Source organism: Clupea harengus, chromosome 5 (assembly GCF_900700415.2).
Source record: "Clupea harengus chromosome 5, Ch_v2.0.2, whole genome shotgun sequence".
Classification (NCBI taxonomy): domain Eukaryota; kingdom Metazoa; phylum Chordata; class Actinopteri; order Clupeiformes; family Clupeidae; genus Clupea; species Clupea harengus.
The window spans coordinates 3,797,898-3,811,727 of record NC_045156.1 but is presented as its reverse complement, the minus strand read 5'-3'; the positions used below and the strand labels follow the sequence as shown (position 1 = coordinate 3,811,727).

Genomic DNA, 13,830 nt, shown 5'->3' with positions numbered 1-13,830 from the left:
GGCATGCATTAGCAAGTCAGCTGGCTCCTGGCCTTGTTTTGCCTGAGCATTTTTCAAGGGCCAGCAATTTAGCAAAACCATGTCATCCCTTCATTAAAAACACAACCACTGTTTGGTTCATGCTGGACCTGCTATTCTAGCCTCTGGCTCTAGGGACAAACCTGAACAAGTAGCTGTCCTGAAACTCCAGAGATAAAATGGCACCACAGGCTTGTGAGAGGTAGCAGAGTGAGGGGGGGGGGGGGGTTAATAAAAATAAATAAAAGTGAGACAGGAGTGGCTCTATGTCGAAGACAAAGCTATTCATTCCAGGGGTTGCTATGGAAACACTCTTGTCTTGACTCCAACAACCCTGGCATGCTGGTGATGTGCCAACCTCATCCCTTTTGTATCAGTCCCTTTTCTCTCTCTCTCCTTCCTTTCCCCCCTCCGTTCCTTTCCCCCACGGTTGCTTTTTCGCTGTCTCGCTCTTCCCTGGCTCTTGTTATTTTTGCTTTTGACAAAAAAAGACAGCTCTTCCAGCAGTCCTCCATCCGCTCTCTCCTCATCTCAGGCCCAGGCCCTGGCACAGGCTCTGTCTGTAGTCTCTAAATGCTGCAGACCTCCTCAAGATCTCACTACGCACTGCCCTACTGCTCCAGCAGATGAAATATTAATCATTGACCCCCAGCATCCCCAGCTCTATCTATGTCCCAGCTCCTGTAAACAGTCATTATGTAACGGCAAAGAGGCACAGTTTGCAAATAGCTTGAGTGCATATGAAGCAACGTTGTTGTTTTGTATTTCCATCCTGTCCCGAACAACCCCCTCCCCCAAACAGTCAAGGCATTTCTTCCCCAAACTGTTACTGCATGTTGAGCTGAGTGAAATATTGTAGGCCACCTGATATTTCTGTGGCTCTTTGTAATGGCCATTTGTCAGAATGTAGACATAAGGCCGACCAATTCTGGCTGTCTGAAAGCCGGAATGACAACTTGTCAGTGTGAATGGACGTCATGAATGGCCTGGTCCAGTCGGGGGGGGGGGGGGGGGGGTTGGAAGAGAAGTACTTAGCCTGACCCGAGGAACGAGGGCAAAGTGAGTTACTGTCAACAGGTCCACTGCATCAGCCACTTCTCATTGTGCTTGCAGAGGACAAATCTTAACAGTGAACTTTTATTTTGCTGGGCCCAGCCAACCTTTGGTTACCTTTCCTATGTCTAAGCTTTGTTCAGTCTTTGAGTGCACCATAGGGGTCGAGGCCACACCAGAGCCATGGTTTTCAGTACTTGTGGTTTCTGCAAAAGTCCCATAACCTTCAGGCTATTGCCTCTGTCCGTGGGCAGCCACTTTTTAAATATGCTGTGTGTGTGCCGACTTGCGAAGGAGTTGGCCAAGCCTGGAAATGTCAAAAGGGCCCAGGCCCTTTCCGAGTTCTGGAAGTGAGAATGAACTCCACTCCACTAATGCTCACTCTCATCACGCCTTGGGGTCGATAGTTCATCCTTGCCGGATCTGTTGACCCAGAGACATCCTTCTACGGACTCTGAAAGACACACACACACACACACACACACACACACACACACACACACACACACACACACACACACACACACACACACACACTCACACACACACACAGATCAGTGGCATGAGCATCTCAACAGGTTCCTCTAAAAAGGCTCTAATGGGGGCATACTGAATTAATTACATTCTTAACGTCTACAGGGTTTAATATGGTCTTCCGCTGTTGGAGTTTTTAGACATGTTAATTAAACCAGACGTTTCAGAGGAAGTTCAGAAAGACTTATTTTCTTTCTATTAACTGGATTTAGTAGCTGTTTCTGAAGGGAGGGAAAATGATGAAGTGGAGAGAAACATCAGAGAGAAAAATTTATCTTGGGCGGCATCAACCCAAATCTCAGTTCTCTGGCTCCTGTCAGATTCATATCACACATACAACAGGAAAGTCATGCTATCGGGGCCCCCATTACATATTTTGTTTGGCATATGAGCCTATGACTCATGAGATTCATCCATAAATTGATTACTTTGATGAAAGCCTGCTGTAATCGTAGCTCCCAACTGGTCTCCTGGCACCTCTGTCTGTTACACTTTATTTAGATGGCCCCTATAGACTATCTACAGATGCTCACATTATAAACAAACTATGTGTCGAAACTGCGTTAACTACGGCTTATGGTTAAGGTTAGGGTTAGGGGGTGGGTTTGGTTAAGGTGGTGTTGAGTGAACAAATACAAAAGACTGAACTACAATTTCAACAAACCATCTGTAAAGTCTCTGTAGGCGGACTATCAAAATAAAGTGTTATATCTGTCTCTAATCTAGCTAGCCTACATAACTGGATCACTCTCACCTGTGACTGCACCTTCATGTCATGCTACAGTTCGCATCTCTTCGCTTCTTATTGCAGTACTCTTATTTGGAAGTTTCTTGTAAAATGTGGGTCATTGATTCTCTCTTTGCAGATGTGAAGTTAACAGCAAGTGCTTTTTTTATCACAGTGTGACCTGAATGTGGTACCTAGGCTTAGCTCGGGTGGCGTTTCATCTACTCATAAAATATAGACAGAGCGCATTTACCCTACTACCAATAACACAACAAGTCTGCAGTGTATGTATTCTTTGCACATATAATCTGCTAACTGAACAGATAAAACAATAATCTGGTTGTGGTGCATATCCATGACACAATAAATAAATAATAAACATAGTCCTCTGACTGCAGTACAAACTTAAAATCAAAATACAACAATTTGAAATGCGCTTCACAAAGCTCTCAAAAAGAACAGAACACATAATAATTGGTTTGTTAAATACTGCTGATTGCTGAGGTGATAGAGGCTTATGTAGGATCAGTGAAGAATAATTAGCTGCTGCCTTGATCAGACTTTGAAAAACAACAACAACAGAAAAAAAAATCACTGTTTATTCTGCTCTACTTTAGCCTAAGGCAGACTGAAAGAATGAGACAGGCAATAAAAAAGTTGCATAGAGAGTACAAAGCAGAGTACAGTTGCACACCAACTGTGCAATCTTTCGTGACAGCGCTACAAGTAATCAATCGCATTTTATTTATGTAACACACAAAATGTACTTTAAAATGCTTTCTGTGCAATAGTTGAATTATAAACAAAACAGTAAAAAAGAAAACAACTCAAGGCAAAAACACAGGTACATGCATAACACCAAGTGAGATCAAAAAAAGTGTTTTGCTCAGGCACAAATACATAAATGCATTTTATATACATATATTTACACCTGAAATACATTCAGATGATAAAATTCATCCATCATACATGACTTGTCACTAGTTTGACCTTGGGGGTTATTGAAGGTTACAACAGACACATGAATAAGACGATGCTTAAAGCTCTGGAGTCCTCACCCTCGCTCTGGAACTGTGTGCTGGAGGTGTTCTGTGTGAGGTACTCAAGAAAGGTCTGAAATAGTAATTTTCTAACCCTGGTCATGTCGTAGACTGCCTTAAGGGTGTGATGGCGTTTAGCTCGGGTGATTTTTTTTTCCACCACTCTCCATGTGAGAAAGGTGATCTGAGCCTCTAGCCGTAGAGAGACAGGTTGTCGACCCAGCTGATGACACAGCCCGATAGGCCTTCTACAACAGCGTGGCAGAGTAAAAGCAGGATTTTTCTGATGTATGCCAACAGCTCGGAGGCTGCACCGTGAAAAGGCAGTGGTACAGTTGCTGTCAGGCCCTGCTGCATGACTCCATACCCAGTCTACATCAATGCGAATGCCCAGATATTTATAGGAGCTCACCAGCACAGTGCTCTGGTTAGTTATATGTGTGTGTGTCTGCATGTGTTGAGGGAGATGTAGTGCCCATCACACCGCTGAGCAAAGCTTACAATTGTGGACGTGCGTATGTTTATGCATGTAACCTTGAATGACAATGAGTTCTGAAAAACTTTACTCAGAAGTTGTTTTTATGGCCACTGAGGTAATTGGCAGTGTAGAAGGTAAAGAGAGTTGGTAAGTACCATTGCTGGCCGTGGCAGGCTCTGACTAATTCCTATTCACATTGACCCTCGGTGAGCGAATGATCAAGGGTAGTACCATGTAAAGGTGGTGGTCTTGTCTTCAGGAGTTCAGTTAAGCAGAGCTTTACTGGGGCTTGGGAACCCCAGTCTAGCATAGGCCCCGGGGTTCTTAAACTGCTTAATGACTACATGAATGACGCTACTGATTGCATCATTAGTGCTTCTTGATGTGTCAATGTGCACACTGGTATGGGTCTAGCTGTGGGCTTGTCTACTCCCATAAGCCACATGCCAGGACTTTTCCCAGCCATTTCATTACATCAAAGGTCAGCAGTACAGACCTCTAATGCACTCCTGGGGTGAAGCTTTCTAAGGGGCAAGGGGATTATCCCCACCTTTCCCAACAGTGTCTTTTTCTACAGTACTTGCAGCATGGAGACCATTTACAGATCAGTATGAAGGCAGGCGCAGGGAATGGCAAACCAGAGGCAACTGAGGGAAAACCAAGAGTTTAAGACACTTTAAAAGGACTTAAGGAAACACTAACATCAAATAGATAACAGAATAACTTACACAAATAGAGTATGGAGACCATTAACAAAAAACTGATGTTTACAACACTATCAAGATTTCAGGGTTAACAAGAATCAAATGCAACAACAGAGTGAGTAATTCAATTGGTAATCATTTTTGCAGCAGGGCAAAAAGTAAATGCTTGATATCAATAATGAAGTGCTTTCCTGTTGTGTGCAGGTCAGAGGAGTATGCGTGTCACCAGTCTTCTCGTATGCCAGGGACTGCTGTGGGTTGGCACGGCCTCTGGCATCATCATTACACTACCAGTGCCCAAACTGGAGGGCATCCCTAAAATAACAGGTACAGTGTGTCTTTCTTGGCATAAACCAAGAAAACCATATTTCTCTTTGCATTCTTCATTATTCATGCAGAAATGGTGTAAACACATAGACAAATAGCACATTGATATTGAATAAGGTTTTATGAATATATTATTAAATGAACAGTATCACTTCATTGTACAAAGAAATTGATGTAGTTAAGTGAAGGTGAAGTATTGCATTGCAGTAGAGCGTAAGTTTTGGATGTTCCTGTTTGCCAAGAGGGAAATCTCTTGTTTTGATGTATATTGGGAGTTCATACTCCATACATTTCAAATGTATCCATTATGAAGGCCACGCTGTTATCTCCACTAAAGATCATGTGCCTTTTTCCTCCTGCAGGTAAGGGAATGACGTCTCTGAATGCCCACTGTGGGCCAGTGGACTTCCTGGTGGCCACGTCCAGCACTTTGTCCCCAGACCTGCTGAAGAGGGACTCGGTGTGTGACGGTCCAGACTCGGCCTTCGGCGGGGAGGACCGCAGCGACTCCTCCTCCCAGGAGTCCTTGCAGCAGCTGGGCGGTCAGCCGTCGCCGTCGCCACATGCCGACCCGAGCAAGTCCAAGGGCCGGGGTGTGCTGCTGCAGTACCGTGTGCGCTCCACGTCCGGCTTGCCGGGCCGACCGCTGACAGCGCGTACCGACGAGGCATCTGACTCGTCGCTGGAGTCGCTAGAGCACAGCCTGGAAGACGGCTCTATCTACGAGCTCAGCGACGACCCGGACATGTGGGTGAGGGGCCGCCCCTGCGAGAGGGATGGCGCCCGCAGGGACAGAGTGACTTCGGTGGCCGTCATCTCAGGTGGCAGGGGCCTGAGGCGGCTGCGGGAGGGAGAGGCTGTGGCGCGTGGAGAGGAGTCGCCCGACAGTAGCCTGATGATCTGGCAGCTGCCTCTAACTGTCTGAGTAGTGGCGACATCCTTGTACATGACTTAGCGTGCCGTATAAGTCTGCTGCTGGTCTCGGCATGGGCTTAGACATTCTAATGCTTGACATGACTAAGAAAGGTACAGAAATGTGAGGTGGAGAATGTGTCATGAGTCATCATCAATTTTTCCTTTGCTTTGTTTTGGTCCTTGCTCACGCACAGCATTGGGACCTTACTGTGTGTTGAAACCTGCGGCTTTTCTCTGAGGAGCCAGACAGCATGGTCTGGAGGTTTCTACCTGCCTCACTTCAGGAAGATGAGTGGCATTTTGTGTAATTTGTACCCTTTTTTTCCCATCCTGCGCAGATGTACTTTCAGACAGTCCGAGGCTTCTTTTTTCAGGTCCTGTCCGAGAGCACAACCACTGAGTCCATTCCTCAGTCTCGTACTTCCCTGACCTCTTCACAGGCTCAAATCCAGCTCTGTCCACTGCTCAAACACAACACTCTCCAGCGGGCTTAGCCAAATAATGCCACTGATTCCTCAATAAGTACTTTTGTTCGGACATCATCTCACTGCAGTGTCGCTAAAGGATATGTTGCACAGTACATTTCTAGCAAAACAGATGGGATAGGGGGGATTTTGAGAGAGGTCTCTGTTAAGTTACTGAATAATTGCTCACTTCACACTACCTGTAATGTGAACACAAATATTATTTTCTGTCTTGGTTACAGCACTGTTTATGTAAAAGAGCAGTGTCATATATTTTTTTCTTTCAAAAAATGAAACAAACTACCCAAGACCCCTTTAAAAATGGTTATTTAAACATACTGAGCCTGTGTGCACACTCTCACCCACCTCTCTGTGTACCTGGCAACGCAGTGTTTTAGTGCGGCCAGTTTGCATCAATGAATGTTCAAACAGCTCTGAGCATTGCATTGATGTACGGGGAGGGGGGAGCCCAGCTGAATTAAGTACAGACACTTCCTCATGCGCATGCCATTAGTGCCTATGTGGTGAGGAGAGAAGAGAGCCATTAGTGCAGTAGGAAGCACAGATGAGACAGCAGTTTTGATCATCCCCACGAGTCTGACAAGGACTCATTTAACATCAGAGTGGTGTTTCTCTGTCAGCGTAGCTCTCATTTCGCTCCCCATCTCTCTCTCTCTCTCTCTCTCTTTTTTTTCTCTTTCTCTTTTCTTCTCTTTCTCCCTGTCGCTCTCTCCCAATCAGTCTGGGTCATCCCTCTCTCTGGAGCCTCCATTGAGATGGGACCAATGGGTGATAGTGTCAGGGATTTTGTTTAAGTTTATGAAATATATGAAGAAATGAATGAAGCTATATTTGTATAGAGTGCATTCATGATGATAATGATGAGGAAGGGGTATTTTGTCTGACTGAAAACACTTGAAAGAAAACATTTCTCATTCTATTCTTTCGAAGACTCGATATTAAATTATAAGACACTTTTTCCCTCAAGATTTCATAGTGCGTTATGAATGCACTTTCAAATTATCTTGGATCCAAAAGAGATGAGAGGTTTCAAGGAAAGAATATGAAAATTGCCAGTGGCCTGAAATGACTCATTTTGTGGCGAGGACAGACATCTTAATACACAACTAGATAAGAGAAGTCAGAGGCTCAAATAAAGGGATCTTGCTTTTCTGTCAAGCAAAATTGCATTACTTCTGACTGGAAGTTTTACTAGACTGTAGTTGGGCAGAATTGGATTTGAATCACTTGTAATTATGGGTATCCATGTTATAGGGAGTGACCAATGGTGTCCTGAAAGTTTTTAATCGCTGTTGTTCTACGGCGCAGGTGAGGTCATGCGCGAGGTTAACAACTTTTTCATATTATAATCTGTTTTGTTTTAGTAGCCGTACTAAATGTACTCCCTCATAACTTCATGGACATGATGGCTCATCTCTCGGAGCATTTTTGACATTGTTGAAAGATAGAAGTCCTTGTACTGTAAGCCATTGCTGTCTTAATATGTGTCAATAAGTCTTAGCCAGTGTTTTAAGCTTTTTGTATTCTGCATACAAAATCGATTGAGCGTATTCAAAAAAACTGCAGTGAATAACAGTAACAAATGGACTGAACTTGTGAAAATGCCTGACCTATAAATAAGATATGACTGATGCTGGTGAGGCAGGGTTGTATTTAACTGTTGGACTCCTCATTGCACTTGACAGTACTTGGTTAGGGTCTGTGATCTTACATTGTGCTGTTTTCATTTGTTTCATTTTATAGTTGCACTGTTACTAAAATAAACACTTACCGTTGACTCATAAACTCTGTGAAACTCTCTGAAATTTTAATGTTGTTGCAAATCCTACCATTTACTAGACTAGGCTGCATGTGGTATTGGGGACATTAAAGGGCAATTTATAGTCCAGGCGACAAATGTTGCTTGACAGAAAAATTACGTAAAAGAGGCCGTTGCAGACCTTGTCACATCTAAAAACGTACAGATATTGAAAGTTTTTGTCGCTCACTCTGATTGGATGAGAAGAGATTTGACGGACGGTTTGCCTTGTTGACATGGATACAAATTCTTTGTTAATGATAGGATCACGAAGTTTAACGAGAAAAAAATTACCGTTCAGGATTGTTCTGCCTGTCTTCTTAACTGATGTTAAGCAGCTATGAAGCTGAGTTGCCATAGAGATTACACTTTATGCACATCACCATTTTTGTCGAGACACTTCACAGGTAAATTCACATTAAGGTATATCTATGATGACATCATAAAGGATTACGAAGAAATTATTCATTAAGAATTAAGAATTAGGAAATGTACCTTCAGATGCACCACTGTGTGGTCTTCCATTTCAGGTCTTTTTGTGAGTCATTGCCATGGGCCACATTTTGAAACCACATGTTATTAAAATCAAACAAAGTGCTGCTGAAACAGCTGAAGTCTAGCCAACGCTAGTGCTAGCAAGCTTCACCAATGAGGATGTTAGCATTCCCTATATTTGCAACAGATATAGATACTGTGGTTCCCAAAAATATGCAACAGTTCCTTACGGGGGCTGGGGGAGCTACACCAAAGACCAGTGGATGACCTCATATGAGTTATCAAGTTGGCCAAAATGCATCCATGAACCCCAGCTGGTTATCCAGTGAGATTGAAATTGCACATCACACCACAGGGGACTTGACCTGCAGATGTACAAGTGTTGCTCTCTGAAGTTTTGGCCTCATTGCTCAGGGTGTCCTGGAAAGAATCTTGTGTGTGTGTGTGTGTGTGTGTGTGTGGTGTGTGTGTGTGTGTGTGTGTGTGGTGGTTAGATAAGATGAAAGGGCAGCTGGGATCATCATGGGTGCATGTGCTGCCTGCAGGATATTGTACCTAAAATCGAGAGTCTTGGTGATGGCTATACGCTCCACTGCTAACCAGCATGAGCAGGTACAACTGGTCAATTGCCCTGATTTACTCCCCAGAATCGGCTCCTCATCTGAAACATTACTAATTGTTACTATCAACTTTAATTATAACCATCAACAGCATCATTATTTTTTCCTCAGTTTCTCATGTTCAGTGGTGAACAATGAATGGGCCTTTTCAGGCACATCAGGCACTTTGCCTTAAAAAATCCTAAGGGTTTTGTTAGTGTGTGTTGTGTTGTGTCTTTGTTTACCCTGCTAAAGCAATGACTGATTAATCTTTAATCCCATAACATGTCGTGACTGTTTAATCTATGGACTGACCATTTTCATTTTTTAACCCTGATCTCTCTCTCAGCTGCTTTGAGCGAAGGAGCCAAATTTCAGCCTTTTCTCTATTGCAGAGATTGTGTCATGATTATGTAGTACAGAGGCTTGGCAGGGGCGCCCTCAGCAACAAAAGCTTGTCAGAGGCAGGCTGGACGTGGTGCCCGGTTGTGTCCTGGCATTAATTTGTGCGCTTCCCCCACCCCAAACCACCTCCACATGAAATGCCAGCCACCTCTCCAATTGCTGGTGCTCGGCAGGGCATCTGTTTTCTTTTGTATGTATGTATGGCTCTCATTCCCTGCCAGTTTCAGTGTGCCCAGCATGCCTGTCTCCCCCTCTGCCCAACTTCCCCCTCAGTTGCAAGCTTCCCTGTCTCCATAGCAGCCTCAGGGATAAGCCACTCCAGGACACAGGAGTCCAAGGGGTTGTGGTACCCCATAAATTAATCTCTTGGCCATGGTTAAAAGAATCCCACCTACAGCGCGCGATCCCTCCTGTTTGCATGGCCGGTGGAGCCATCCCTGTAATAGCCTGCGATTGACGGTGGCAGGAGCAAGGTAAGCAGAGGGTTTTAAATGTGAAGCGGTTCCTTCAGTGGTTTTAACAGCCATCTTTAAAGGTCAGTGTTTGAGAGGATCCGCACTTGATGGTCAGGAAAGGAGATGCATGAAACAAGATTGGGAACAAAGATTGTTCAGCGCCCAATAGCACTCTTTGAGGCCATTGTGTGGATTTTGTTGGAAAACTACTTCAATATCTACTCCAAATATGCCTGTCTAGAGACTGGTTCTCAATATTGCAGTGCGTGCTGTGTGCGATATTTTCTTTTTTCAAGCGTTTTTCTTACTTGTTTCCATTGGGATGTCGATGAAAACATTTGTCGTATGAAAACATTTTATTATATCCGTAAAATGTAGAATCTAGACATTGTCATATGTCTATCAACAAAACAAAACAACCATCTGCACCTTTCTAAAATCATGGGTGTGAAACAAAAGTCAAAATTGAACTCAAGTCGAGTTCTTTTATGGAGAATCTTTCTTTGTTAGAGAATGAAGAATGTTTTTTTGCACAGAAGGAAACCAAACGTATTGTTTTTGAAAATTGCTTTGACAGCCAAAATGTTACCAACGACAGAAAACATCAGGCTTGAAGGTTTGCCCATGTCTGAACATTATGGGCCAGTAGAATGAATTAAAGTGGTAAATATTGCGGAAATAATTATCTACAATATTACCGAGCAGTATATAAATCCATTGTTAAATGGAATTTTACAGCCCACAAGGAGTAATCTGAATGGCTAATGAGTGAACATTTTATTAATACAATAAACAGTAAGTGTAAATGTCAAACTGATTGTAGGGTAAAAACCAAATGGATACAACTGTATATAATAACAAATCAGAGAAGTGTGGCTGTGTTACATAGAGAACTAAAGTGAGACTAACCAAACTATTGCAGGTTCTTTGCAAAGACCACGCATGAATATACTAAGTGCATAAACATTTGCACATAACTTGGAAATTGGAGTTTAGATTCCGTACCAATAGTTTGAATGTTATTGGTCTGGAATGTTTTTTTCCGTGTGTATCTACATTGGCCACAGATTTCTTTCTGTATGGTTTATTCCCATTCCATGGCATTAGGGAACGTTGGCCGCTGGCGCTCCCTCCAGTGCGTGCTCAATAGGCCCAGTGGCCCCCTGTCGGCGTAACTTTGTGACAACATAAATTGCTTAAAGGTAAAGTATTCAGCACACATTTTTTCCCAAGTGACATACATTGACTGGGAAACGAAACCCAGGCTGACTGCTAGGCAACAATGCTATTCACTGTACTAACTTGGGCATGAATCGAAAGGGGTCACGGACAATTAATGAACTATTGACACGAACCAGTAGCAATAGTGCCAGTCTAATCACAATGGGATTCCGTAGCAATAGTTACTTCTTAAACCTACATTTACAGAAATACACCATGAATTGCCATAACATCTACATGTATGTATTGATAACGAACTCCGTTGTAACCACATTAGTCATACACACATGGACATTTGAACGGCATGGACACTCATACACACTTAACTTACACACACATTACTGACTCTACTACCGTTAAAACAATGTTGAATAAATGCACTTTGCTGCCTAATCCACATTGAGGAAAGTGCTAACACTTTACATTAAAATGCCCTTGTTAAAATGTATCTATACCATTAAGTGCAGTGTAAAGACAGCTTGAATGACTATAGACCGATTGCACTTACACCTGTAATCATGAAGTGCTTTGAGAAACTGGTTTCACGGCACATCAAATCAACCCTTCCCCCCACATTTGACTCGCATCAGTTTGCTTACAGAGCAAACAGGTCCACGGAAGATGCCATCGACGTAGCCCTCCACACCGCACTGAGCCACCTGGAACTCCGTGGAACCTATATAAGAATGCTCTTCATTGACTACAGCTCAGCTTTTAACACTATCATCCCTGACATACTAGTCAGCAAACTAACTGCACTAGGCCTCTCCCCCTCCATCTGCACCTGGATAAAGGACTTCCTCTCAAACCGCCCACAAACTGTAAAACTCGGTCCCCACCTTTCCTCCACCATCACTCTAAGCACTGGCTCTCCACAAGGCTGTGTGCTGAGCCCACTACTGTACTCCTTGTACACCCATGACTGTACTCCAACCCATCCCACCAACACCATCATTAAATTTGCTGACGACACCACCGTGATCGGGCTCATATCAGAAGATGACGAATCAGCGTACAGGGATGAAGTACAGAAACTGACAGTGTGGTGCTCAGACAACAATCTGTCACTGAACACCACAAAAACGAAAGAATTAATTCTGGACTACAGAAGGCAAAGTGCAGTTCCGGCCCCACTCTACATCAACGGGGACTGTGTGGAGAAGGTCCACACCTTCAAATTCCTAGGAGCCAATTTATCAGATGACCTCTCATGGTCTGTCAACACCTCAGAGACAGTAAAAAAGGCACAGCAGCGACTACACTTCCTGAGAGTACTCAGGAAAAACAACCTGGAGTGTAAACTGATGGTGGCCTTCTACCGCACCACTATCGAAAGTGTACTAACCTACTGCATCTCGGCGTGGTACTCCGGTTGCACCGCAGCAGACAAGAGAGCCCTCCAAAGGGTCATCAACACAGCACAAAAAATCACTGGCTGCTCACTGCCCTCCCTGGAATCCATTGCCCGCTCCCGCTACCTTAGCAGGGCCAATAACATCTTAAAAGACTCCTCTCACCCAGGCCACCACCTGTTTACTCTCCTGCCCTCAGGCAGATGGTACAGATCCTTTAGAGCAAGGACCACGCGTCTTAAGAACAGTTTTTTCCCGACAGCCATCAGAACTCTAAATACCGACATGCACTAAACACTAAGCACTTTATTGACTACAAGTCACATCCCATCTCAGGCACCTTACACATGTGCATAAACAAAGCTGTATTAATTGATGTATTTATTGAAGTACTTTAGTCTATGCCACCGCACTTTGTTCTACTCTTAATGTATATATATATTTTTTGGGGGGCTGTTCCTACTGTTTTTGGATAGTTGTAGTATTGTTATGTTATATGTTGTTGTTGTGTTATATGTTGTCCCTCGTCACACCAACAGGAGAAGCACTCAAAATTTCGTTGTATAAATACAATGACAATAAAGGCTTTTCTATTCTATTCTATTCTTTCTAATATACTTTGTAATAAAATGTAATATCATGTAGTTATGTTGTACGTACATAATATAATTGTTTGTACTTACAGGTTCTAAGTACAAGTGTAATAAGAAATGCTTGTACAGTACTCTGCCAAAGTGCACATTCCTTCTGTAAAAAAAGGAGTTGTGGCAGACCATTTTCATTTTTTTCCTGCAATTTTTTATCTTACAAGCAGTTTTGTGACGTTTCATCCATTTTATTTCTCACAGTCGAGCTGTCAAAGTGTTGATGGGAGCGGCACTTTGAGAGCAACCGACTGCTTCCTGTGGCATGGTTTCAAAGATTGTCTACCAATCAAAGTCTCTGTTGTTAAAATTGTGTTTGAAGTGCGCAGGTAGGTTCTGAGACTATGTTTCTCTGAAGTTAAGTTACATTAATGTCAACAACATAAAATATGGCGAGAAGTCACATTCCGTTATCAATTAGCTAATGTACCTTAATTTGTTGAAACATTGAAGTTATCAAGCTAGCTCTTTTTTATTTCAATTTTGTTTGAATCTTTCAAAGCATTTCTGAAGTTTGGTGAGTTGAGGTTAGTTGCCTAGGTGATGCCCAAACTCAAAAACAGAACTTGATGTGGAAGTA

General features: G+C 43.2%; 1 protein-coding gene across 2 annotated transcripts in view; it reads left to right on the top strand.

Annotated features, from left to right (window-relative positions):
- Positions 1–8,066, top strand: part of arhgef10la (Rho guanine nucleotide exchange factor (GEF) 10-like a) — a 112,273-nt gene extending 104,207 nt beyond the window's left edge. For both annotated transcript variants that reach the window (XM_031567345.2, XM_031567347.2), the window contains 2 exons: positions 4,759–4,881; positions 5,244–8,066. In XM_031567345.2, the coding sequence (XP_031423205.1) occupies positions 4,759–4,881; positions 5,244–5,806 (686 nt within the window). In that variant the 3' untranslated portion in view covers positions 5,807–8,066. The remainder of the gene's footprint in view (positions 1–4,758; positions 4,882–5,243) is intronic.
- The last annotated feature ends 5,764 nt before the right edge of the window (positions 8,067–13,830 follow it).